The sequence below is a fragment of the Rhinolophus ferrumequinum genome, chromosome 24 (assembly GCF_004115265.2).
Source record: "Rhinolophus ferrumequinum isolate MPI-CBG mRhiFer1 chromosome 24, mRhiFer1_v1.p, whole genome shotgun sequence".
NCBI lineage: Eukaryota > Metazoa > Chordata > Mammalia > Chiroptera > Rhinolophidae > Rhinolophus > Rhinolophus ferrumequinum.
Genome location: NC_046307.1, coordinates 27,792,007 through 27,819,300, shown reverse-complemented (window position 1 = coordinate 27,819,300; position 27,294 = coordinate 27,792,007). Strand labels below are relative to the sequence as shown.

The window sequence follows — 27,294 nt, the reverse complement described above, 5'->3', positions numbered from 1 at the left end:
TGTGAGCAGAATTTCAGACTTACTAGTTCATTACTATTTTCAGGAATTCTTGAACATTGATCAGCTATGAGGCTTTCATTTCACTGTGTGCTAGTCAGGTTTATATTCTCAACTTGTAAAGAAATTATTTTGTATTGTAATAAAACTGGACATCAGAAAGGTAAGAAATTTCTGTTTTACTTATAGGACTGGTGGTGGGAATCTTTAGGTCATTTGTTGCTAAGAAATTACTTAGTAACAAGGGTTTTCTTAAACACTTAATCGGAACTTGTAGATTCCCTAAAATGCTTACAGATGAAAATACACTTAACCCCTTTGCTCTGTGTGGGAAGTCATTCTTCTTGATCCTTGATTTATACCGATTTGGAATTAAACAATTCTTATATTTAAGGAGAAATTGCTTTAGATTAGTCTAAGTTAAATTGCATCAGTAATAAGAGTCATAGTTTTAAGGGGAATTTTAAGTATTTTATTTCAGAATATTTAGAAATTAAACCACGTACTCTAAAATTAAGTAATATGGGTAATGGAACATATTTCAGGTAATTTCTCTCTCTGTCCTACTTGCACCAGAAAAAAACCCAATGCCTTATTACTGGAGAACAGACTAGTACTGACATTTTTACTTCACAGCATACGAAAAGCCCACGTTTTTACTCATTAAAAAAATTTCTGGATATGCCTAAAAAATATTATTTCAAAACATTTTAAATATATTTAAGTTTTCTGTAAAGCAATTTTCATAGTTATATAAAAGTTTGATCTGATACTATAGTGAAAGAGAGTACAGTTATAAAGTGAATTACCTCATATTTTTCTGCATTTACAGAGTAGTTTTAATCATTTGAAGTCAGATAGGATAATATTTAAAAGGTATCCATTGAAACTGTATACTTTATTATGTATTGTATTAGAATATAAGAGTCTGACAGAATTATATTATGTAAAGGGAACTATAGTCATTTGCACACAATCCATTTCAAGAAAATGGTCATCAAATGCAATGCTGGAACTCCCAAGGTCTCAGCAGTTGATTCTGATAAGACAATAATCCTGCTATTTTATTGTTTTTAATTAAGCTTTAAATCTATAATAGATAAGCACTTGAATTATTTCAGACATTTTTTTTATTTGTACACACTTATGTAAATACTTTTTTTGTAGCAGTGTTTCAGATTTACCTGGGGAATTGTCGGGTTCCTGCTCCCCTCCCCAACACACGTCATTATTCAGATAGCTTAGATGACATTCTGTTGATCCCTGTCAAATAGTCAAAGTATGGAATTTTAGAGCTACTGTATTTGAAATTCTTCAACTCACTGAGGACTCCATTGTAAAATAATCCCTAGTCTTATTATTTGCTTCATTTTTAATATCTTTTAGCGACAGTGATGAGGAAAAGAAAGCGAGGAGAGGCAGATCTCCCAAAGGTGAATTCAAAGATGAAGAGGAGACTGTGACCACAAAGCATATCCATATCACACAGGCCACAGAGACCACCACAACCAGACACAAGCGCACAGCAAACCCTTCCAAAACCATTGATCTTGGAGCAGCAGCACATTACACAGGGGACAAAGCAAGTCCGGATCAGAATGCTTCAACTCATACGCCTCAGTCTTCAGTTAAGGTGGGAACGGCACGAGTTTATACATTATACACAATTTTAGTCTTATGAATTACTTTTAGTAGTTACTCTCAGTAATTACTAAAAGTAATTCTAGTAGGCTTACAAATTTCTCGGCAATCATATTAATTACAGATATTTGGCATATATTACTGAGTCATTAATAATAAGAAATCTCTTTGGGGGAAGAAACCTGTCCAATTGCTGAATAATTGTCTATGCACTTTCTTTGAGAGTAGAAATGACACTCTTGGTTCATTTGGGAAAGGTCATGAGTCAGAATGTAATACATCTGCTTCCTTATCGACACTACTGCTGGTTACCAAGCACAAGATTCACTAAGAGAAACGGAGTATTTGGAAGGTATAAGAAATGACAAAGAAGACCAAGTAGGTATGTAGGGGAAATGGTCTCATTTAATATAGAGGTGATGCCTCTAAACAGAGGCTTATTTGCTTGGCGGTCACTACTGATCAGTAGCCGCACTGACTTATACCTTCTTCATTTGTTTTTTATTCACCTACTAGCTACCTGGCCACAAGCTAGTCTTTTGGACAGAAATCTGCCAAAGAGGGAGATTTGTCTCAAAAGGCTAAATTTTTGTTCTGTCAGTTCCCCCCCACACCACTACTGTTTACCTGACTTGTATCTTTGCCTCAGAATTAGTAGCTAAAAGTTAAGGAAAACATTTTTCTAATATACCTTGCAAATAATAGGTGACTCTGAAAATATAGGTAGTCCTACTTAGTGGCAAGAAGTATTTTGTCAACTTTTGCCAAATATCTTCTGGTATATAGTTTCACCTATTTTGCCCTAAAGTTTTGATGAAAACCTCAAAATTACAACTCAACTTTAGTTGTAGTTAAAAAGGAAAAATGTCTGTTATTTCTTTGTGATCTTATATTTCCCCTGCTGTGGGTACACTTTGCTTACTGATGGAGATACAGTATCTGGTAATATTCTAACAATTAAAACCCAAATATGATGGTTGTTATGTGGAAAATTCATTTAAGTTTGTATAAAGAAAATTATACCAACGGTATAATTTTTTAACAATAAATTGAGATTTTTATATCTCACAGGATCTTAAATATCAGTTTGCAGTATGGCCTGACTATATGTCACTCTGCCATAAATATTTTATATTTGCAGTGTAAGCTTTTGATTTTCTTTTTACTACAAAAAATGTCTAGAAGGTCAAAGTTCTTGAAAAGTTACTCAGCTGCTTCAGATCCCTTTTCAATCTCAAGTCTTTTTTAAACCACGATATAGTATTCTAATCTTCAAACCTCAAATTAGCAAGCCTAGGAACTCAGTGTTTCCTTACTGCCTAGCAGTTCTCATTTAGCGTGTGTGTGTGTGTGTGTGTGTGTGTGTGTGTGTTGAACATACAGCACATACGCATCAGAGTGCTTGGGACTATGAAAAAGGGAAAAATCCTATTACAACTCCAGCCCCATAATTTAGTTTGGGAACTAAAGACGAAACAATTAGATGTCAAGGTCTGTCAAACAACAGAAGCATACTGACTTATATGGTATACAATCGTAAGCATTGCTGAAGTTCACAGAATCCTAGAATTTTAGAATTAGATAGGATTTTGGCCTCTATTCCAGTGGATCTAAGACCTTGTTAAGATATTGGAATTATCAAGGGAGCTTTGTAAGAATATATAGGCCAAGATCCTACCCTGGACATTTATGACTCAATATGTTGTGATGGGGATGGGGCACATACTCATATGTATGTATTGTTAATGCTTCTCAATTGATTTTGATACATAACATTAAAATTGGAGTGGGATCTGGAAGATATGTTTTCCAGAGTGAAATGCAGTAAGGAAAAAAGTGAGTTAAGGAAATACAGACTTTTACAGTGCTGGGGATAGAATTACTTAAAAATACCATCTTTCCATAAGGCTTCAAGGCCACTTCTGTTTGTTTGTTTGTTTTTCCAGAATACTAAATCTACCCCTATTAAGGTAATTACAGGTATTTGCGTCTAAGCTGGAAATCAGAGATGAGTAGTGCAGATTTGGAAAAAAAGTAGATGTTTGTTTTCTTAGCTTATTCTTTGTGTGTCTTCAGACTTCAGTGCCTAGCAGCAAGTCATCTGGTGACCTTGTTGATCTGTTTGATGGCACCAGCCAATCAACAGGTAAGCTACTACATTGTCTTTCTCTTTTTTAGTAACCTTGGTTTCAGAGTAATTTTTTAAAATGTCAAATAAAAGATGGAATGAAAAGTAAACATTTTTTGCATTGGATTTATTTTTAATGTGCAGTTAGTGAGCCCTGAGCATTATTTAGGTTGGGGGAGGGATTGTTTAATTGCCTAAAATAAGGAAGAAAAGTGCTTAAATATTTGGTAATTCAGTAATCTCTTTCCTTAATTTCTTTAGCACTGTATTAGGGTCCTTTGCTTTCTCTGTAAGTAAAATGTACTGCACTGCCCAATTTATTGCCTTTCCCTAAATCTTAATTCTGGCTCTCAGCATCAGCCATGCCCAGAGTTCATTTAAACTTTTTATTAATTTATTCAACAAATATTTGTTGAACCAGACACTGGTCTGAGTGCTAGAGGTATAATGCTTAGTAAAAATAGTTCTCGCCCTCACAGGAAGACCAAGTGGTGCAAGTACAGTAATCATTAATCAAAGAGTCAAATAGTTATCTAATTACTAACATGCAGAGTGCTTTTGAGGAAAGGAGCATTCCATGAAAGTGTGTAACTACCTACCTGACATATTTTAAGAGGACTGTAGCAAAAGAATAGTTTGTTTACCAAGACTTTTTCAAGATAGGACTAATGATTTATTCGATTTGATTACCAGTATGTGCTAGATTTTGAGTAATTCCCTATAAATTATTTTCAAGAAAATTGATACTTTCGGTTGCATCCAATGATTATGGAATTCTAATAAACTCCTGTGCTACTAGCCAAAACAGTTTAAGAAGTAAAACTTCTGTGTAAAAACAGTCTTTTCCAACTTGTTTCAAGTTTGTTTCAAATTAAAATATAGATGGTAAGATTGGCATATAAGTAACATGCAAAGTAAACCTATTGTTCCTAATTGTATGTAATGGTTTTTTAAAACTGAATTGTGTTAATATTTACATTAGTGTTTTAGTGGAAGTCTGTAATGGAAATTAGTTTTCATTCATAGTTTAGTACACGTAATTAATATAAAGTCTCCTGTTAGTTTCTTCTTCTCCTTGCCTACTGGCATAAAATTATTGGACTGGGAGTGAACTTGATAGGGTATCTGGTTTAACCTAATTTCTGAAATTTCTTCAATTCCCATTCCTTTTTTTCTCTAACTGTAAATTGTTCCTAAAAATATTCTCTAAATTCTTGAACTGTCATGCCCAAGGTTACAAATAACTATATTAGTTTTTTAACAATTCATGTGCTTTATGTGCTTTTTGTACGTTTAAGATTTGAACTGTAGTATTAACTGGCAGTTAGCATGTGGTCAGATAATACAGACATACTGTCACAGAATATCAACTATTTTGGACTTCCTGGCATTAAATATTAAAAAGGCCCTTTCATGCATCTGTGGAAAGTTTTAATGGAGCAATCAGAGAAGAAATAACTAGGAAGGTCAGATGAGTGGATGTAACTTTTTTCCTCAGTGATACCAAGACTCCTTTGAACAAAGAGAATTATTAAATATAACATGCTTCCTTTGCTTGGCAAGAAACCTTTGAGTGGTTTTTCTTCTCCAGTGCAAACAGTACATTGACTAATTAAATATAATAGAAGTAGCAATTAATATTAATACAGTAATTGAGACAAATGAAATCTGGAAGGTTTCTTGTCTTAATGTTTATCTTAATATTCTCTTAAAAAACAAATAAACAATGTGGGTTGCCATCAGAATTATTTTTTAAAGTTAATCTCCTATTTGAAACAGTGTATTTAACCAATTTGTGCAGACCTCCCCTCCAATCAGTACATAAATTTTGTTGCCACAAATCTCTATTTAAATATTTTGGTAATATTAGAAATTGAATTCAGTGGAAAAAATTGGATAAATCTTTGCTAAAAATTGCTAAATCTTTAGCACGTACACATGAGAAAGGCGAAGAATCTACCATCTTAGCATTGCTATTTGGTGTGCCATTTGGGTGTCATTTACCAGATGTGCCTATACTTAAAATAGTACCATCATGCAGGTAATATAGGCATGAACTGTAAACCTAAGCAGATATGGCATCTGTACCGCTCACCAGATAAATATCTCCTCTGAGAAAACGTTCTGAGTTTCTTTTCTGTATGTGTTACTACATCCTTTTTGGTAGCAACTTCAAAAGTATATGAGTGGTAAAATCATTGTAGACTATCTACCAAGTTTAAAAACACATGTGAAACCCATTCATCAAGATTTACTGGGGACTATCTTGATAAATGTCCCACTGTGGTGATGTTCTTTTAAAATCTGTACTCAAGTGATATTTTGATGACTTTCACATATATAGTACATTTCTAAGTAAACATTTTTTAAAAGAATAATAATTTATTTAGAAGATAAGCCAATTAGAAATAGGATGCCAGAAACCATTCCATCTCATTTTTTAAGTATGTCTCACTTATTTAAAAGCCCACATTGTCTCCTTTGTCCCTTTGTAAGTAAGGAGTTTAGGTCTTGGTTAACATACTATTAAATAAGTTATTTCTAGTACAATAAATGATGTTGAAGAGTACAGAGAGACGTTACGTGACTTGCAATATGTTTTGATTTTTAAGTTTAAAATTTTTTTTTAAAGATTAAGGTTTATCAAACCCACAATTTTCATTACATTAACATTTGAACCTATTGCCTGTAATCACTCAAGTTAGTTGAGGAAATTTACGTGAATATGAACTGCCCTGTTACATCTTTAACATATCAACTTACATATTAGAATTTCCATGGAATTGTCTCTAGTTTAAGCCAAATGTACAGAAAATAAAAAATTTTAACATACTCTTTTTTCCCTAATTAAAAGTAATGCATGCTCATTCTAGAAACCTGATGGAAAACAAGTGATTCACCGTAACTTAAATGCATACATTTTCTGTATAGTCAGTCAATATATTTATTTAAGCATTTATTGTTTGGCAAATCTTTTTTGGGCTTCTAGATAAGGATATATATTCTTCTTTTTGTACATTGCTTTTCAGCCAAGATCTCATGACCATTTCCTTATGATAGTTGGTTTTCTTTTACAGACCTTTTAATCATTTTATAATCTTAACATTATATGGATAAACTATAATTTATTTAACCAATCAGTATCTTATTTTTTGGACATTAGGTGTCGTCCCCCCCCACACACACACACAAATTTTCTCTATTTTAAAGTAGAGAAATAGCATCTTTCAAAATTTTCCAGTTTGGTAAGGAGAAAATACTGTTTCATTTTATTTTGCATTTGTTTGATGACTGAGTTTGAATACTTTTTATGTTTTTATAGGTAATTGTAACTTGTCTGTTCATGCCCTTTGTCTATGTTTTTAATTGGGGTGTTTATCCTTATTGAGTTTAAAAAACTTTTTACATATATTAATTCTTTGTCATATATTTACAAAATTGTTGGCATTTTGTCTTTTTAAAATTTTGTTTTAAGTATTAGAATTCTGTATGCAAAGCGATTTTTTTTTATAATTGGAGACTAAATTTTTTTGTTGAAGAAAATTTCCATTTGTAGTTTAAGCACTGTCTAGTTCAGCTCTATTTTTCCTGTTCACAGTATTGTTTTGGAAAGTACATGTTCCCAGCTGGTGATTGTAAATAACCTCCTTGCTGCCCTGAAAAGGCAGATGGAAATAGTTCATTTATAATGACAGCTCTCATGTGGGAATCTTGAAGGATCGCTCTTGTGAAATTTAGCAGTCTTCCACATGCTGCAATTTTTGGTAGATTCTTTTATTTAAATTCCCTTAGATAGAAGTTATCTGGGAAAATGCTTAAGTATAGAAAATTTCTGTTGATTTGAAGGCAGTGGTATGACTAACATCATGTATCGAGGCATGGATAGTTCCTCTTAGGAGAAAGAAAGTTTTCCTAAATGTAATCAAGAGATTTTTGAGACAGTTTTCAAAGTTGACGCTTACACTGTGTAAAACACAAGTAGAAGCGTAATCTGTGGCACTTCAGAAGATTAAAGTTAAATTCTTTTCAAGGAGAGGTGGCTTCTATCTGTAAAATACTTAAATGTGTTTCCATTCTTTACTCCTAATGTCCTTATATTAGTCATCTGAAATCAAACCCCCTTTTAGTATGGACGGAGTGGAATAATATTTGCTATAGGTAAACTATGAACATAGTATAATTTCAGTTTAGGTGTTAGAAGTAGAGCAGTAGAATAACCAAAGTAGGTAATTATCTGAAATATTACATTCGGGATATGACATGAACAAAATATCTCACCCAGTTTGAAGTTGTGATCTACAGTACTCAGTGCTTTTATCTGAAACATGAATTTTCTTTTAGCCCAGACTGGGTAAGATTCGAAAATTTCTAACTTATTTGGCATAACAAATTACATATTGATGTTTATTCACTGCTTGGATGAAGCAAATTAAAATAATCTCCAGTTTTCAAATTCCTTCATGTTACAGTAAATGGTTAACTATCATTCTGTTACCTAACTGGATACTTTGATCAATATTTTTAATATGAAGAAACATTACAGAAGACAACTTACGAATATTAAGTAGCAACTGTTTGCAACATTCATTTCCCTGCTATTTTTTATTAATATATGTCTTGTTCAAATAGTTCGAAAATATAGGTCATTGATCTTTCGTGCCCCTTGTCACATTTTATCGTAATGTATGTACTTATAAAGAAGAGCAAAACAAATCATTGTGATGTTATCCTTTGGATAAAGCAAAAGTAGATGTATTAGCTGTAGTGTTGGTAGGAGTGAAGAACCTTGGCCTTGGTGGCAGTTAGTTCATGGTGAGTGAGGGTGTATGTGAATATGGGTGTCTGTGATGAGGTGACGGAATGAGGAATTAGTTATGCCTGCTAAAAGTTGACTACAGTAAATGTACATTAAAAAGAAATACCAAATACATATGTATCAGAAACTGATTTGTTCGTTTTATTACTGCTGGCCATTTATTAAGATGGGAGATGGTTCTAGTTTAATTAACCCAGTTGAGTGTAGCAGATGGGGCAGAATGTCTTGCAGCGATAAGACAATTCAGAAATGGCACCAGATGTTGGAAGCTGTCCCTGGTGGTATGTGAGTGCAACCCAGATGTTCCAGTCCCACCTGGCTAGTTTCTGAGCACTGCAGGCTAAGCAGCTGTGATGTAACCTATATAATGTTCGCATAACACTAAAAGCACCATAATTGAACTGCCACTCTAATCTTCTAAGGTTGTGACTCTTAAAAGGGTTGTGAAAACTTTAAGGACAAACAAAATTAAGGACAACTACTTAAGTTTTCAGATCTTTTGGCTATTGCTATTTCATTGATAACTGAATTGGAGAGAAATGGAATATTAAAATTTAATGTCATTGTTCAAATTGTAGATGAAAGTAAATATTCTTACCCATGAAGTGTTTACAAATAAAAATTTGTATGAGAATGTGATATAATGCACGTAGAGACTGATTTGCGGTCTTATGATTTGGATTTGACCCCCTTTAAAAACACCAGTCTAAAAGTAGCAAAAAGCTATTTTTTTCACGCAGTAAAAATGCAAATATTTGCTTGTTCATGGAGTAAACAAGGTTTTCTCCCTAACTTTTTAGTTTTAAAAATTTCAAACCTACATATAAAATTTGCCACATTTTATTTCTCTCTCTAGTTCTTTTTTGTTGTCGTTGGTTTATTGTATACCATTTGGAGAAAAATTAGAAACATCATGATATTTTGCTAAAATACTTAAGTACGTGTCTCATTACAATAAACACATTCTCCTTTATAATCACAATGTAATTATCACACGTGGGAAATTTAACATTAAAACAATATTACTGTCTGATATACAAACTATATTCAGATTTCCCTGGTGTCTCAATTTTGTCACTTTCGGATAGCACTTTTTTAAACATCGAGAGTCCAATCAAGGATCATGCATTTCATTTACTTGTCATGTTTCTTTAGGCTCCTTTAGAACAATCCCAGTCTTGTCTTTTATGAGGTTGACATATTCTGAAGTCTTAAGAGTTATTTTGCAGAATATGTTCAATTTGTATTTATCTGATTCATCCATCATGATTAGATTCAGGTTAAATATTTTTGGCAGACTTTCTACATGGGTGATGATCGCCTTTTCAGTCCCTTAGCTTAGAAGGCCCATGAATACTATTTTGTTCGACTGTTAGTGGCATTAAGTGTGATCACTTAGTTAAGGTAGTATCCATGAATTTCTCCATTGTCTAAGTAGCTTCACCCCTTTGTGTTTACTAAGTAATCTGTGGGATGATGTTTTGGGATTATGTGACTCTCTTATTCAGCAACAACATTTTAGCTAGGTTATAGCATCCATTAAAGACTCTTACAAAGAGCACAACTGGCTAAACTGCATGCCCATGTATTAATATGTTCATGAAATTAAGTGAGGGATAACTTGAACCACAGTTGTAGTGTCAATTATCTAACTAGATACAGAACAGAGGAATGTCTGTGATAATTTAAAGAGAACATGGTGACATGAAAACCTAGATCAGCAAGCTAGCTCTTATGATGGGTTTGGGGCCTCTAATATTGGGTATTTTATAAGTGCGGTGCTAAAATGGCTATTTGAAATCAGTTGTTTAGTGGTTCTAAAGTTTAACTTTTTCCTCATGCTTAATTTCTAGGAGGATCAACTGATTTATTTGGAGGATTTGCTGACTTTGACTCAGCTGCTGCATCAGGCAATTTTCCTTCCCAAGGTATGATAGTATTTGATTGGTCAGAAATCTGGGGGGGGGGGGGGTGAAAAGGTTATCAGAACAAAACAACTCCTTCCCCCCAAAATCAGCTTCCTTTTGGCACTTTTCTCTTCGTAGTATTTATCATTCCTAATGAATTTATTCACAAAGGTATTTTATTGGGCCAGTGTCTTAAATGTGTCAAATGAATTAATTTGGTTTCAAATTACTCAGGTATACCGAAGTAAAATTGTTCTTAATCCTAAGTAGCTCTTATTTAGTTTATTTCTGTGTGTGTTGGGGGTGAGGTTGGGAGTGTGAATAAGTATAAATCATCTCATTTTAGCATTATGAGTATTATGGTTTATGTTTAGCTTATGTGATTTTCATGAATGAAATCCAGGGACATTGGGTTTGGGTAGACTATCTTACTTACAAAGTCATTTCTTTGTAACTTAGATATCTTAAGAGCATTTCTATGAAAAATAACTGACCTTCATTTTAGTAACATCCTTAAATAGTGAGCAGCTGAACCCCAGGCAAAACTTCCTCATAAATGTCCTAGACTTACTGCGATCATTTCACAATACATACAAATATTGAATCATTATGTTGTATACTTGAAACTAAGATTACATTGTATGTCGATTATACCTTAAATTTTTAAAAGAAAAAAAAAGAAAAGAAAGGCAACATCCAAGTAGAATATAGGCTTAAACATCAAGGACTGAGGTGAAGGGCTTGTCTTTTTTCTTTCTGTGAATATTTTTATCTTACTATCTGCTGTGGTAGCTGTTTAGATTTGGGAAAGCCTCTGAGCTGCCAGCATTCTGAAATTGGAACTGGTGCTACTTGTCGTGCTTTTTTATAACGGTACAGAAATGTCTATGGGAGTGTGTAGAATAGGGACTAAGTCATTATTAAGTGTCTTTTTTAGGTTGTGAAAGGGGTTGTTGTTGTTTTTTTATAGAATGCGGTCAGTCTGAAATTTGAGAGATAATACAAAAAATTTATAACAATTTTAAACATGAGGTGAGGCAGGGAGAAAAGATGTAATTTAACTAAGTTAGTCTTATTCACTTCAGTTTACCTATTGCTGTTATATTAACTGGGTTAAAATTTGTGTTTAGTAATGTCTGGTTTAGGTTTGTAAAGGTTTAGGAAGAAAGATGCATAGGTTTTAATGTGATTTAGGGTTATTTTTGATAGCCTACTTGTGTAAATTCCAAATATTTCCCAGAAACCAGATTGGAGTAATTAACTGCTTTTTTTTAGAAGTATGGTTGTGCCTTCTAAGGGTTAATACCTTACTTTAGGCGAATCAAAGTGAAAGATAAACATTGCCCTAATTTTACAGACTGCCTGTATAATTCTCAAAGTTTTTATGTATATAAAATTGCCTACTATGCAAATAATTTAAATATGTTAATGTTGCCAAGTGATACATCTCTTCATCTGTATGCATGTGATTAATATAACTTGATCATCATTACGCAAGGGGCTGAAACTGTTGCAACAATGATTAATCATTTCTGAACAATATATGCTCCACTAGAAATATCTTCCTCCCATGATTAATCATCTCAGATAAAGTTTTAAGATGGGGTAACACATTTTGCCCCAGTTTCCATTCTTATTCTGGTTTATATATCAAGCAAATAGAAAATCAGCATAAAAGTTTACCTTTATCCAGCAATTGTCCTTAAATTAGTTTAAATTGTTGAATATAGAGAACTAATTGTAAAACTCTTAATTCAGTCTCTTTTGTAAAGAAGATCAAAGACATGTTTTAGTAAAACCCTGAGGTAATGAATATTAGCCCAGTTCTTGTATTAAATTGTTGGTAGAGCTTGGGATTTCTAAGTGAACTATTTTCTCTTTTGAGGGTGCTTACAATTTTAATATGGTAATAGAAGAATATAATTTTAAAGACTTAATGTTATTCTCTTTTGATATTTAGCATAATGAGACAGTATTGCAGTGGCTGATTACCTTTTCAGCTAGACAAAGTGTATTTCCAAGTTGTAAGTGAACATGGACTACAAAGAGATGGTGTTAATTACCGTGTTTCCCCAAAAATAAGCCCTAGCCGGACAATCAGCTCTAGTGCGTCTTTTGGAGCAAAAGTTAATATAAGACCTGGTCTTATTTTACTATAATATAAGACTAGGTCTTTAATATAATATAATGATATGATATGATGATATGATATGATAGCAAGCCTTAAGTATTAATTTTTGCTCCAAAAGACGCATTAGAGCTGATTGTCCGGCTAGGTCTTATTTTCAGGGAAACACGGTAACTTGGAAATACCAACTATCTGCTTTCAGATGACGGTTTATATGTAGCTCTTTCTTCACCTTTGTTTTTTTAACTTCCATTAATTCATATTTATCTATTTGTCCCTTTCTTAAAGGTTTATTTAATTACAGTTGTGTATAACTTAGTTTTAAAAAACTTTAAGTGTCGCTTGCTTTTATATTTATTGGGTTCCAAGCAGTTAATATTATGTATGAAGAATTTATAGAAGCTTGACTTAACACTTTTATATGGCACACCTGAAAGAGAGGTGCTTTGTCTTTCCGCTGTCTTTTCAAAATTAATCCAAAATAAATATAAACCTTAAATTGCACTTAACTATATATTAAGTTATTTCATCCTCACAATTTAGATTTTTAAAACAAAACAAAACTGAGGCACAGAGAGGGTTAAGTAGCTTGCCCAGAGTCACAGTTAGTAGGATACAAAATCCACACTCTTAAACACTAGTCCTTTAATTAACCTATTAACAGTTTTTATATTATTGAATGCATTGTCTTAAACTTGTTATAATTATACTTTGAAGTGTAGTGATAGTTTTCTTTATTTCTTTTTTTAATATTAGCGTGAGTTCCCCTCTTAAGATTATACCCTACATTTTAATTTACATAAATAGATTGAGCAGTCCTATTTGAAGCAAGCAGTGTCCTAAGGTTATATATATCACGGCTGTCTTCAGCCCTTGTGTTGTCACCCGAGTATGGCCAAATGGGTGAGAATGTACAGAAATTTACTAACCCTGGAGCTTTTTTCCCTCCATGCTTTTTTTCTGTATGTGAGTGTGTGTGTGCATGTGTGTGTGTGATAAATTTAATGTCATGAATTTGGGGTTTTATTTACATGAGATGGTATAAATTATAGTTTGATTTCTCTTTGAACCTTTCCAAATAATGAATGAAATGAGTTGACTTCTCTGATTTTACTGATTATCTCCTTGCATGAGGATTCTGTATATCCCAACAAAAAGTTTAACCAGTTTAGAGTTTTCTTTTTGCTTTTTGGGGTCTCAGGCTAGTTCATATTTGTTTAGCTGGCAACATATTTAATATGCAAACTTAGGTTGAAGGGAAGTTTGATTATAATTTCTGTGTGTCACCTCAGAGCTGCTAAGAGATGGATTTTATTTTATATGTGGGAGTTTCATTTGTTTTCTTTGCCACCTTGTTAATGCTCGTGGAATATTCATGAGAAAGAATAATGTCCAGATGGAGATGGTACCCGCAGATGTTAATCTGGACGGACACAGATCAGCTCTGTTTGTTTCAGTGTGTAGACTGTTGCATTTGTACTGTGCACTTGAGAAAGTTTCTTACCCTTACCGCGCGCTGGCTCTTTCTCAGTGACGGCAGCAAGTGGAAATGGAGACTTTGGTGACTGGAGTGCCTTCAACCAAGCCCCGCCGGGCCCTGCTGCGTCCAGCGGTGAGCTCTTTGGCAGTGCCTCACAGCCGGCTGTGGAACTTGCCAGTGGCTCACAGGCAGCTCTGGGCCCAGCTCCAGCTGCCTCAAATTCTTCAGACCTATTTGATCTTATGGGCTCGTCCCAGGCAACCATGACATCTTCCCAGAGTATGAATTTCTCTATGATGAGCACTAACACTGTAGGGCTGGGGTTGCCCATGTCAAGATCACAGGTGAGTTGTCTGCCTCCCTTAAAAATTGTGATTCATAATCTTTGAGATGCTCTAACTAATCTAATAGATTAGCATAAAACAGAAAAATAAGCAAGCAGTCTACAGATTGCTTCTGTGCATGGTGTTCATCTTACACTCTCCCCCGGTATAGTCATTTCAATTCTAGAGGGCAAGCCTTCTCACCCATCTTATAGTCCATGCAAAGCACAGAAGGAGACACTGCCCGAAAAGTTACTGAATCAGTAAACACATTGGTATTTAATCGTTTTAAAAAAAATTGTTTCTAAGACGGAATAGAGATACAGGCATACCTCACAGATCCTGCAGGTTCAGTTCCAGGCCAACACAATAAAGCAAATATCACAATAAAGTAAAAAAAAATCACAATGAATGTTTGCTTTCATAGTGCATATAAAAGTTATGTTTGCACTCTACTGTAATCCATTAAGTGTGCAATAATAGTATTATGTCTAAAAAAACAGTGTCCATACCTTAATTTAAAAATATTTCATTGCTAAAAATGCTAACCGTCACCTGAGCCTTCAGTGAGCCCTGATTACTTTGCTGGTGGAGAGTCTTGCTTCAGTGTTGATGAAAGTGAAGTGCAGTAAAATGAGGTGTGCCTGATTGGGCTTCCCCCGGCGGCATTCACTCAGTAAAATCTGTTCTTAAAGAAGTGTCACTTACTGGTTGCAAACAGTCGTTGCTAATACAGAAAATCATTCTCTAAACTGATGAGTTTTTTTTCTCTGTTCTGGGCCTGCTCTAAATTACATAATGTTTACATAGACCCTTTCAACTCTCATTTTCATAAAGGGAAACAACTAATTGGGAGCTTTTTAATTCTCTTTAGAGTTAAATCTAAATTACCTCATTCTAGCTTAGAATTTGAACAAATGTAGGGTTGGAATATAAGGTCTGAGTTGTACCAGAACTTGCTATTTTTGATTCAGGCTATTCAGAATATTTGTTTCTGATGCTACTTACTCATTTTAATGTGTAGATTCTCCTCTTTTGGGTGTTAGGATGAAGGAAGAGAAGAAAGAACCAGAAGGTGACTGCTCTATATAACAGAAATTAGACCTACTATTAAGGAAATGGACATGAAAGCACACTACTACCATTAAATTGAACTGTGCACCACTGAAAAAGCCCAAGCCAGTTTATTTGAGTTTCTTTTATATGATTTAAGCATAAAGCCAATCTACTTATTTGCAATCTTAGTTGCAACTGTGTTGTGATTGTTTGCATTGGTCCATTTTCTGTTGTTCTTCCTACTGCTATTCCTTTTCCTTTTTCTTTCCTTTTCACAGTTATCCTTAGAAACTACCAGGCACCTCTGTTTTTTTTTCCTGAATTGGTCCACATATATCAAGTTCCACTGGTGTTGCTCACTTTAGTCAGTAGATGTGTCCATGGAGCAGGGAACTATCAGGATATGTGAAATACAATTTGCTATTTTGAATGTTTTGCTTTTTATAACATGAGAAATCATATCCTGTATTCCATTTTGTAAGAATAAATGTCCACTTGTATCTTCCCTGAAAGCTGTACTAACCCTAGGAAAGTGGCTTCTCGACTTTGGGTGATGGGAGGATAATTGTTAGTGTGAATGTGTTGTTTGTTCCCACCCCAGACACGGCCAGCACTGCAGAGGGGCGTTCTGGGGAGGCTCGTGATTCGGGCTAACAGAGACGTTAGCATAGAACATGCGTAGTTCTTCTTAGTTCCAAGAGTTTATTACAAAGTTTTGTATATATTTGGAAGTTACTGTGATTAAGTTGCCCTCTGATAATCTTTATAGAGTAGATGCGTAATTTTTAGAGCATTTTTCTGTTTTCCAGCCTTTGCAAAATGTTAGCACAGTGCTGCAGAAGCCTAATCCTCTCTATAATCAGAATACAGATCTGGTCCAGAAGTCAGTCAGCAAAACCCTGCCCTCGACTTGGTCTGACCCCAGTGTAAACATCAGCCTAGACAACTTACTACCTGGTATGCAGCCTTCCAAACCCCAGCAGCCGTCACTCAACACAATGATTCAACAACAGAGTAAGTCACCACAAGACATCCTATTTCTTTGTGGACATGTAATTTTTTGCCCTGATGCCAGGATTGCTTCAAGCCATGAGATAAAAACACAAACTGTACTGAAGGCAACTGTGTGTTCACTTACGATTTTTTCACATAATACTTGTTATTTCTCCTGGCACACTGAATTACTTAGTATTCTACTCTTGATGTGATAACATTTATTGTATTGTGGTGAGTTTTGGGGGCCTGATCACTAAAATCAAAATACTTATTGTAGAAAAAAATTTAAATATAAGCAAATGTGACAAGGAAACAAAAATCATCTGAACTCCATAATCCAGGGATAATCACCATTAATTCACATTTTTTCCATCTTTTCTAACCCTATTTTTAATACGTAAGACTATTTTGTCTGTATTTTGTTTCTTGCAGTTCTCATTCAGCATTATCATTTTTTTGTGTTGAATATTCTTAAAAATTATTTTTAGATCTTTGTAGTTATCCATCATATCAGTCAGTGTACAGTTCCTCTATTGGTGGTTATTTCAGTTTCCAGCTTTTTGCTATAAATAACTCCATGATTTTGTATAAATCTCTGTGCTTGTGATTTTTTTCCTTAATACAATATTCTAAAAAAATATGAGTCAAAGGATATAAATTTTTTAAAGGCTTTTGACACACAGTAGCTCTTGACAACTTGTGAGGTTGGATTCCACAATAGGTTTTGTGGGAATGATTTTAAAGTGCCTCATGTTTTCTCCCAGCCACTCATACTGTTTCTGCATCTTGGGGAAGCAGAGCTAACAGCCAGCCACTGAAGATTTCTTAAGAGTAAACAATGCATGTTAACTGACTTCTCTTGTTATAATCACCAAAGGAATTTTAATGTGGCTTACAGGTATTGATGATCAGAAAGGCTATTGTTTTTCTGCTCTAGAATCTAAGAATTCATTGTGGTAAAGTTATTTTCTCTCTTGTCTCCTGGTAGATATGCAACAGCCTATGAATCTGATGACCCAAAGTTTTGGAGCTGTGAACCTCAGTTCTCCATCGAACATGCTTCCTGTCCGGCCCCAAACGACCCCTTTGATGGGGGGCCCCATGCCTCTGAGCATGCCCAGTGTGATGACTGGCACCATGGGAATGGCCCCTCTTGGAAATACTCCGATGATGAGCCAGAACATGATGGGCATGAGCATGAACATAGGGATGTCAGCTGCTGGGATGGGCCTGACGGGCACAGTGGGAATGGGCGTGCCCAACTTAGCCATGGCTTCTGGAACTGTGCAGCCCAAGCAAGATGCCTTTGCAAATTTTGCCAACTTTAGCAAATAAGAGAGTGTAAAGGAGCAGAGTGAATGAAGGATTTTTAGTGGTGCAGATAGGTGATGTTGGGATGGAAAATGCTAATCAATGCCCCTTTTATCAATTAATTAAAACAAACCTACGTAAAGAACCAAAAAGGCTGTTTTGTAAAAGTGAAATATCTAATATTTCAGATGGCCAGACAAGGGCACTTCAGATGAAGCGGTCAAAATCATTTTTCCCAATGAGAGTTGACCAGAAATGGGGTAGTGAGACCATTGAAAGAAACCCTTTATAATAACTAAACAGCCCGTTTGAACATCATAATTTGTGGGAAGACTGGAATAGGGCAGAATAAATGTGTTTGAATCTCTAATTTTATACTTTTCTTTTCCTGAGGAACTTGATTTTTCTGTCCCTGAATCACCTTGTCATAATTGGGTCTGTTCCTTTTACTACCACTCGAGTCCATATATAAAATCATTAAAGTTGGATGATCAGTTTTTTATAAAAATATATATTTTTGTCCAAAAAAGGCATACATATGTGATTATGGCTAAATCAAAGGTAACTGGAATGTATATATACTTTTGCTAATGTTCCAGCAACACTGCTATTATACTATCCAAATTTTTATTGTAACAAAACCTCTTTAAGCAATTGGTGATAGTATGGGACTTTTCCCATATTTTCTGCTATAATTATCCTGTGCAGAACTAGGAAAAATATTTTTTTCAAGACTGCTCTATGGTTTCCTTTAAAAAAAAAAACTGAAAAAAAAAAAGCTCCAGTATTTTTGTTTGTTTTTAGCAGTCATTACTTACAATTTGCAGTGATTAACTTGGCAAGGCTTCCTTCCGTGTTTGTCTCTGTAGCCACCATCTAACAGTGAGGAATAGTCAAAAGAGAAAATATTTATTTTTATTTTTTTGGTGTCTTCAAAAAATTGAAAAGGTAAAAATCCATTAAGACTTTAAGTTAAATATAAAGGTTAAAACTCAACAATGTTGGCTTTTAGATTTATACAGTATTCTTGTTTTGGTTTTGAGTGTATATAATATGGCATTAGCAATATGGTTCCATTAGAGAGGAGTTAAATATATATTATTAAAGGAGACCTGTAGCAGTCAAAGATTTTATTGATTTAATGACAAATAAATGAAATTAAAATTTTTTGTTTTCTTGCTGTAATTCTACATTAAGCTCACATGAAAATCATGGTTCTAGAGTTTGGAATGCAAAATTGTTTCACCCTCAAGCTGGGAATATTTTTTAAAATAAATACTATAATATAGGTATCAAATTATTACCTCCCCACTTGGTGTTGACATTTTTTTTTATTCAATTGATTAAACTTTGTTTCCATTGTATTCATAATGTTCTGTTATACATAACATTAAAATGTTCATTAAAATCAATGTTGAACTGCTTTTTCTTTCATTCTGTTAGACATTTGAGACTGTTTGGGAAAAAAATAATTATAATTTGGGCAAAGTAATTTTTATAAATAATTTAAAATTATTTAATGACTTCTCTATTCTTTCCTATCAAACTCTACTGTTAGGAATTAAAAATGAAGCAGCAAAGATATCCTGACCCGCTCCATTCTTGCTAATGTTCCATCTACAACATTTCTAATTAGGCAGAAATTCATGTACTTCAGCTAAGTGGTAATGAAAAGTGATTCATTTGCTGAATAAGAGATGAGAGAGAGTGTAATTAGCTGACTGTGGTTTTTAATCTTTCAACAATTCAATGTGTTTAAATTAGTTTCAAAGAATAGGAGCTTTCAAGTGTTGTTACTTCAGAGCAGTCAAGCCAGGCTCTGGTGGCAGTATGGAGAGTATCTTCACTGATATTTAAAACCCGTAATATTAAATGAATTTTTTCTATAAATTGAGAGGTATAGCATCACCTTTATATGGTTCTTGGAGGAAATAAATACTTTGTTTCTAAACTTTTGTGTTTAAAATTTATTTTCTAATAAAATTAAGATTTCTCTCTGAAGCATTTTCTGTACTCTGCCTTCTTCCTATGTAGTGTCTCTGAGGACAGAAGGGAGCCCCATCTCAGTTATTATTGCACCTCAACATAGAGTTGCTATCCTACTAGAATTTTTTGTTTCAGAGCCCATGAAAGGGGAAAACAAGAATTGTCTCACTGGGGGTCCATCAAGTTGAATGATTTGATTCTGATGGGGTTACTGAGTGATACTTCAAAGAAAGGGCCGGAAACCCCCAAATCATTTGGAGTTATCAAAAAAAATCTAATTATTGGGCTGGGCTCCCTTCTGCACATCCTATAGTCCCTTTCCCTTTTCAGCAGCTTCTGTTTTATGTTTTTCATTCTGTCTAAGACTTTGGAGGGTGGCGGGGGAAGTAGTTACTGTCCTAAGCAATTTACATATGGCGAGAGTCTCCACTGCCACTCCAGATTCATTTTTCACCCTCTTGAAATTTTCACTTCTCCGATATGATCTTTAGGAACCATAAATGTATACAGTGTTCTTGTATGGCACTTGGGATGTTTCCTTTATTTTTTAAAATAAACTGCCTGAATGATATAATGCTCTTTGTTTGGAGATAGTCACTAATAAGTTGGGGACTATAATTATATTATTTGGAGGGAAGGGTTAATACTGTTTCTCCCTCTCAAATATTTATGAAGCACATGAGTAACATAATGTCCTAAACACAGAGCACACCTTATGGTAAATAGATCTCTGAAATGAACTGGCTTTGTTTTCAGCTCTCCTGGGAAACAGCATTACATTGTGGAAAGAGCTTGGACTTGAAGGACAGATCTGATCCCATTTCAACCACTTGCTACCTGGGACACCTTGATCAATTCACCCGTCTGCTCTAGGTCCTGACACATTTTTTTTCTAAAATGAACTTAAAATCTGGAAGTACTAGATAAATAAAATGATGAGTGACAGCCACCAGCACTGCCATGCTTTAAATGTTTCCCTGTCTCCCATTTATATTTTTATGTATGTAAATGTACTTATATACCAAAAACTTTGTGCCAGTCACTACTAAAACCTTACCGTGTGTCATTTAATCTATGCAGCAAACTCCAAAATTCATATTCCTGTTCGATTCCTAAAAGCAGGGTGTAGTTAAAGCCTGAGAGACTGTTCTACTAAATTGATTTCTAATTGTGGATTTTCCTGTCTGCCTGAATTCCACTTTCTTTTAACAGAAAAATTATAAATGAGCCATTTTGTGAATGTATTGACTCACTCCTACCTACCACATTAGTGCAGATGTGAGGAAGAGAACTAGGAAAGTGAGCTCGTGTGGGATTTGCCACACAGCCCTCATTAGAATGTTCTCAGCTTTTAGAAGCAGTAGAGATCTGTTTCTCTGTTGACTTCTCGCAGTTTTGTTAACTAAGATCTTGCTATTCTTCTAATACCCAGAAAAGCAATCAGATACAAAAACTTAAAAAAATATATGTGCATACAAGGACTTTGGGTTTACTTTCAATTCGTTACAGCTTTAATTCTGTGTCTTCTTTAATAATAGCAGACTTGCTAATAAAGCGTTTCAGACATAAGCAGCTCCTGGCAACCCTTCACACTGTGCTTGCTTACACCATGGGGGACAGGGGTGTCAGCATGCAGCCAATTCGGATGCTTAACTTTCCTGGAATTTGGGACGGATATGAAAGTCCTGGTGGGCAAATACAGGTTTCATGTGTTACTCTTTAAATGTCATTACATTAAAGAACCGAGTCCTGGACTACAAAACCCTACATTTCTTTCCCATTTGATTTTTTTTAACCATCCATCTTGCAGCTATGTTCTTTAAAGGCTGCAAGAGCACCCTTCCATTTTGTAACAAGATAAGAGTGCTCAGAATTGGTGTATGGAGCAGTCTGGGCTCAGGACCCCCTTTGTACCCTTAAAAGTTATGAAGGACCCCAAAGAGCTTTTATATGGGTCATGTGATCAATACTGTACTTAAAACAAAAACTGAGAAACTTAAAATTTTTAATTAAAGTAACCCCATCACCTGTCAAATTAGTTTTATAAAAAATTATTTTCCAGAATAAAAACCTGTAAAAAGAGTAGCATTGTTTTACATTTTTGAAAATCTCTTTATTACCTGGCGTAACAGAATATAGCTGGATTCTCTTATCTACTTTGGCATTTAATCTATGCTATGTTTTTTTTTTTTGGTATAAGTATGTGGGAAAAGTCAGGCCTCAGGGACACATGGTTGGAAAGGGTGGAAACTTGCAGATCCCAGAATGGGCCGCAAGCCCCCCAGTGGTCCTCATGCCACATTTGGAGAACAGCTGCAAAGATCTTCCAAGTAACTATCCATTTGCTTGATTTATTCTGTTTATAAAGTGATCTGCTTGAGGTACAAAGAATTTAGTTTTGCCTTTCACTTCAGTCACAAGCAAAAGGCCTGTCATGAAATTGCTCCCTGGATATTGAATATTAAAAAATTGGTGACACCATAGCTTTTGCTCAGTTTTTGAGATGATTTCTTCTGATTCATAGTGCACATTTACTAGCTTTTATAATTGTGAAGTAAAATTTTTACCCACTTTGGATTTTTTAGAAAAGCCTAGACTGGAGACTGGGTGTTCAGTGGTGAATTGTAGACCTTTGAACTTCTTTTCTGTCTTTTGAGAAGAGAGTAAAATGGGTCAAAGCTGAAGGCCTGTGACTTGTTTGCAAGGGGGCCTGGCAGCCTTGTACACTGTGTTCTCTGGCAAACACTTCACAGAAGGATGTGGCTATAGAAATAGTTTATCCCTGTTCATAATATTCCTTATGAATCCTAGAAAAATTTGAGCCCCAAGATTGGAAGAATCCAGCAAGGTTTCCACCCGCTTCATGAAATGGCAGTAGCAAGCTCTGCAGAGCACCTTACATACATCAGCTCCCTTCTCATAACCTAAGGAACAGTGACCTCCCCGACAGAGACAGAACAGCCATGTCAGAAACGAAAGAGCCAAAAGCGGCTTTGAAAAGATTGCTCTGCAGGGTCCCCCAAACGAAGACTTTGTTGATTTCCAGTAACTGACCAACATCAGCCTTCAGTATGTTTGGCAGACTTTTTACCACAGAAAGAGGAAGGAAATGAGCACAATTCCCTCTCATCCCAGAAGAGCTTCATTTTGGAAACTAGTACATGTCTGGGGCACAGAATCAATTGAAGATGCGATCTTTTGTGTCTGGTCATTTATATACCAGTTTTATCAAACTAATTTCTAAAATGCAGCTAAAATACGAGGTTGTGGACTGGGTTCCAGTATTCCTAGATTTTTTTCATATTTTCACTTGTCAATCATCAAAAATTAAATTGAGGAAAATAATATCAGAACACTCATGATGAAAATGTGGAAAGTCCAAGCCCGCGCAGTGAAGTAACGAGACCACAATACGGTAATGGGCCACTAAACCAGAGAACCACTGCCCAGATTTTCTTATGTGTGTTTACTCATTATGTGCCTACTGCCTGCACTACCTCAAGTTACATACTCTGGTGACTCAATAGAAACTGATAAGCTCACCAAGTATCTGCATGTGTAAGAGAGAATCAAGTTGCTCTTATACAAGAATAGCAGGAGAGGCCTAATTTAGAGAGGGTAACTCAGGAAGGCCTCTCTGAGAAGGGAGCTTGTATGCAGACATCTGAAGAATGATGAGAAGGAGCCAGCCATGGGAACTATACATGGAAAGACTCCAAGTGGACAAAGAACCACAGAGGTTTAGCAGGTGTGGCTGGAGCTCAATGTAAAAGGAGTGGAACTGGGGGCCTAGGCAAGGTGATGGTAACATAATTGGCGTCTAGAGTGCTGAGAGACGTAATTACTTCACTCTCCTCAAAAGTTCCTCAGGCGGGGGGCTACAGCCACCAGATGCCGTGGCATATCCTGAAGGCCCCATTTGCTTCATTGCCATGGTTGTCATAGGATTCCCTTCGAAAAATTGCCTTGGACTTTAAAAGAAACTTGAGTGGAAAATTGTATGACAGTAGTTATTTACTGTCAATAATTCATACTGAAATACATTAATAGTTCATTTACATGTGAAAGATACACATTTTTATCCTTAAGGGGCCATTTGTAGATACAAATTGAGTATTACAAACAGTACTAACATGCATCTTCATGTTATATTTTACAGAGGGATTCACACTCATTTCCTCCCAGAACCTCACAACAGCTCTGAGCTAAGAAGGTAAGACAGTTATGATCTCCTTGTTAGAGAGGAGGAAACAGGCTCTGAAAGTTTAAGGTAGTTAATGAAGCCAGGTCTCCTAGGACAGGTCTTTGGAATCCAAATCCAGTTTCATTCCACTATCCCTCATTGCTCCGCTGCTAATATTTCAGACCTTTTCATTTAAAGATAGTACATGCCATTCAGATAAACTGTCAGCTTTTTCTTGCATATCCCTGATCTCTGAGCATGTTGTCCCAGACGCCATGCAATGCTCCACACACAGTAGACAGCTAGTAAATGGTTGTTGCATAATATGTTTTTCAAGTAAGCACTGAATGTATCTGAAATCTATTTGCATTTTCTAAAGGTCACCAGCAGGAGATGAGCCACAGAGCAAATAAAATCTGATCTCTTCTGAAGAGTAAATCTTTTGTTTGCTTTGTAGAAATGGTGAAATAACATAAGACTTGAGCCAAATCTCAGAAGCAAAAAATTACAGCAGGTTTAGAAAAGTATAACACAAAGGCTCTTCCAGGGATCAGAAGACTTGTTAAGAGCCAGCCTAGTAAAGGCGGATGGCCTTAAACTGCTTGTTTCAGGAATCCATTTCAAAACGTACATTGCAATGCTTTCTAAAGATTGTGTGCTCTTGGCAATTTTTTATTTGATCCAGTGATTCTTGCATTTGAGAAATAGAATTGAGATGCCCAGCCACCAAATAATAGTAGAAATGGAATTTCTAGATTTAAGGGGTTCTCAAGGGAATATCTGAATTGACATCTTTAGAATACAGTTTTAAAGGACATTTAGAAATACTTAGCATTCTGAAAACCCCAATAGATGAACTATCTTATTTTTGATGGGGGGGGGGAATACTGACTTTAATGGAAAATATAAAATAAAGTTTGGGCATAAATTACACAAAGAATCATTTTTTCAAGTCATTTACAGAAAAGTGGTAAGATTAGATAAAAGAAATGTTAAAGTACCTTTACTTTTAATTTACTAGGTTTTTCAGTTTTATCCTTTGGGCCTAATTTCTATAATAAACCAAGGAAAGGATATTGTAGCTAAACACTTTTCAGTTGTTAAGAACTTTTCACATACTTTTAATTCCTCCATCATGGAAGTGTGTATATGTATGTTTCTTCACATACAGTATCTGTCTTTTTATATAAATATATAATAAAGGTTGGCTCTTTAATACTGTCTCTTTACCAAATTTTTTAGATGTCCCAAGAGTTCTCAGATTTGAATGATAAAAAGGGTGCCATAAGGTACCGCTTTAGTAATTAACTGGTTCTTTAATAAGGCCTCAATTACTTTGTTTCATGATAAGGAGAAAAAAAACATGTTCCAAGACAGAGTTACATTCGACATCTGGGAACCTCCTAACAGCTGGCTACCTAATGAATATGCATCTGCTTAAGAGGCTGTAGACCATTAATAAACCAATAGATGTAAAGCAGAAACAATCTTTGTCAGCTTCAAATGAGATTGGATGCAATGTGCTGTGAAGTGTCACTGTCACATTGAATCGAGTTTGGGAGGTTAACAATCCACTGTTAGCTACTTGTGCCTTTGTAGCTCTACACTAGTGCTGACACTCTTCCCAAACTGTTGGCCACATTTCGAATGTACAACTTTGTTGTCCTGATTGACTAGATTTAAGACTTACAATGTCTATGTTTCAAAAAGTCTCCCATTTTGTTCCACTAAAACCACGTTTGACAGGAATCTTTAAAACAAAGGAGTCATCTCCACATAGGAAAAGTAGGAAATATCAGTTTCAAATTATATTTAGAATGAAAGTTGTATGTGTGTACAGATGTCGCGGGAACTGTTGGCCCTCCTGCGAGAACCCCTCATTCCCCAGGCAGGCGAGGGTTCAGACATTGGTAACGGGTGTAAATGAGACCCTCCAGTAAGTTGTCCACAGGGCCCTCGATCAGATTCCATTTTCTCTCCTTGGCCTTTTCCAAGAGAAAGTCCAATACAACCTTAAACTTTATTCCTTTTATTTTGATTTTTTTTTCTCATTTCATGGTGGGTAAATAAATGAAAATGCACACCATGGGAATAACTTTAAAAAAAGTGGGGGGAGGAATTAAGTCTCACCTACTCCCCACAATATGAAAGTGATTTTTTACATAAATGTGCTCTATGACAAGCTGAGAATTATGTTTGTTTTTGAAAGAACCCAAAGCAGGTATATTTGAATAGTATAGTGTGGAAAGAAGAACCACGACGGTGAACACTGTGCCTGCTTTCTTCCATGAACAAATTAAAATTACAACTAAATTATAGAACAATCAACCTGGAGAATCATCTGAAGTCTGGCTGAACAGAAGTTTTATAACTAAGGATATAAAGAAGAAACCACATAGAGACTGGTAGAAAGGGCGGAGACACAGAACTGGCTAACCCCAAACCTCCCTGTGGTGGTTGAGAACCAGGCGGGATATCTCAGCCGCAGAGGTTCCCCCCAGAGGAGTGATGGGTCCCAGACACACACCAGACTCCCCAGCCCACAATACTGTGCCAGGGAGAAGAGCCCCCACAACATCTGGCTGTAAAGAACAGTGGGGGAAAAAAAAAAAAAAAGGAAGTGGGGATTCTGACCATTTGGGTGGGATGAAAAGCTGTGGGAAACCCAGATGTCCTCTTAAACGGCCTGTGCACAGACCCTCTCACTCCCAGGCACTCACCTTGGGTTCCAGTGAAGGAACAGTAACTTGGGGGGTGTTGGAGACATATGGGGAGCAGAATGAGTTCTGTGGCTTTGAGACAAGGGCTGGAGGACAGTCAGCATGTTTGCTGTGACAGTTCCTCCTCCTGCCTGTGCAGCCGGCAGGCCGACGCCATCTTAACTGCATTGTGCCCACCCCCTAACGTTTACAGCCAAATCTGAATCTGAATGGTCTGGTGAGATCTGCAGCTCCGCCCTGCTGACTCACTAGGACCCCACCTCACCCAACACAGGAGGCACTTTCTCCAAGAGCAGCCAGCCCCGTCTGCATTGCATTCTTTCTTGGAAAACTATCAGTCTGACAGACCCCAGGCAGGTGGCAACTGGCCTCGGAGTGCTCTAAGACTTTTGCTGAGTAGCTTCAGGCTCAGCACTGGCACCAAATCAGAATTTATACTAACCCAGTGACTTTCTGAGACCCTGCCTCACCCAACTTGCATACTACATGAGGCTTTATCAGTGGCTGAACCGTACAGGAGTTGGCAGGTGGCAGCAGGCATTGGGGTGTCCTATCTTTTTGCAGAACTACTCCAGGTCCAATACTGGTGGCAGACAACCTCAGTTCACAGCGTGGCCTCTCC

At 35.7% G+C, this 27,294-nt stretch overlaps 1 protein-coding gene across 2 annotated transcripts in view; it reads left to right on the top strand.

Annotated features, from left to right (window-relative positions):
* The window catches only part of CLINT1 (clathrin interactor 1), a 57,997-nt gene extending 38,259 nt beyond the window's left edge, over positions 1 to 19,738 (top strand). Inside the window, exons 7-12 of one of the 2 annotated variants that reach the window (XM_033096198.1) lie at positions 1,384 to 1,630; positions 3,715 to 3,784; positions 10,436 to 10,510; positions 14,149 to 14,441; positions 16,286 to 16,490; positions 17,461 to 19,738. In XM_033096198.1, coding sequence (XP_032952089.1) covers positions 1,384 to 1,630; positions 3,715 to 3,784; positions 10,436 to 10,510; positions 14,149 to 14,441; positions 16,286 to 16,490; positions 17,461 to 17,807 — 1,237 coding nt within the window. In that variant the 3' untranslated portion in view covers positions 17,808 to 19,738. The remainder of the gene's footprint in view (positions 1 to 1,383; positions 1,631 to 3,714; positions 3,785 to 10,435; positions 10,511 to 14,148; positions 14,442 to 16,285; positions 16,491 to 17,460) is intronic. The other variant, XM_033096199.1, reaches the window with a different exon arrangement.
* Positions 19,739 to 27,294: the final 7,556 nt, after the last annotated feature.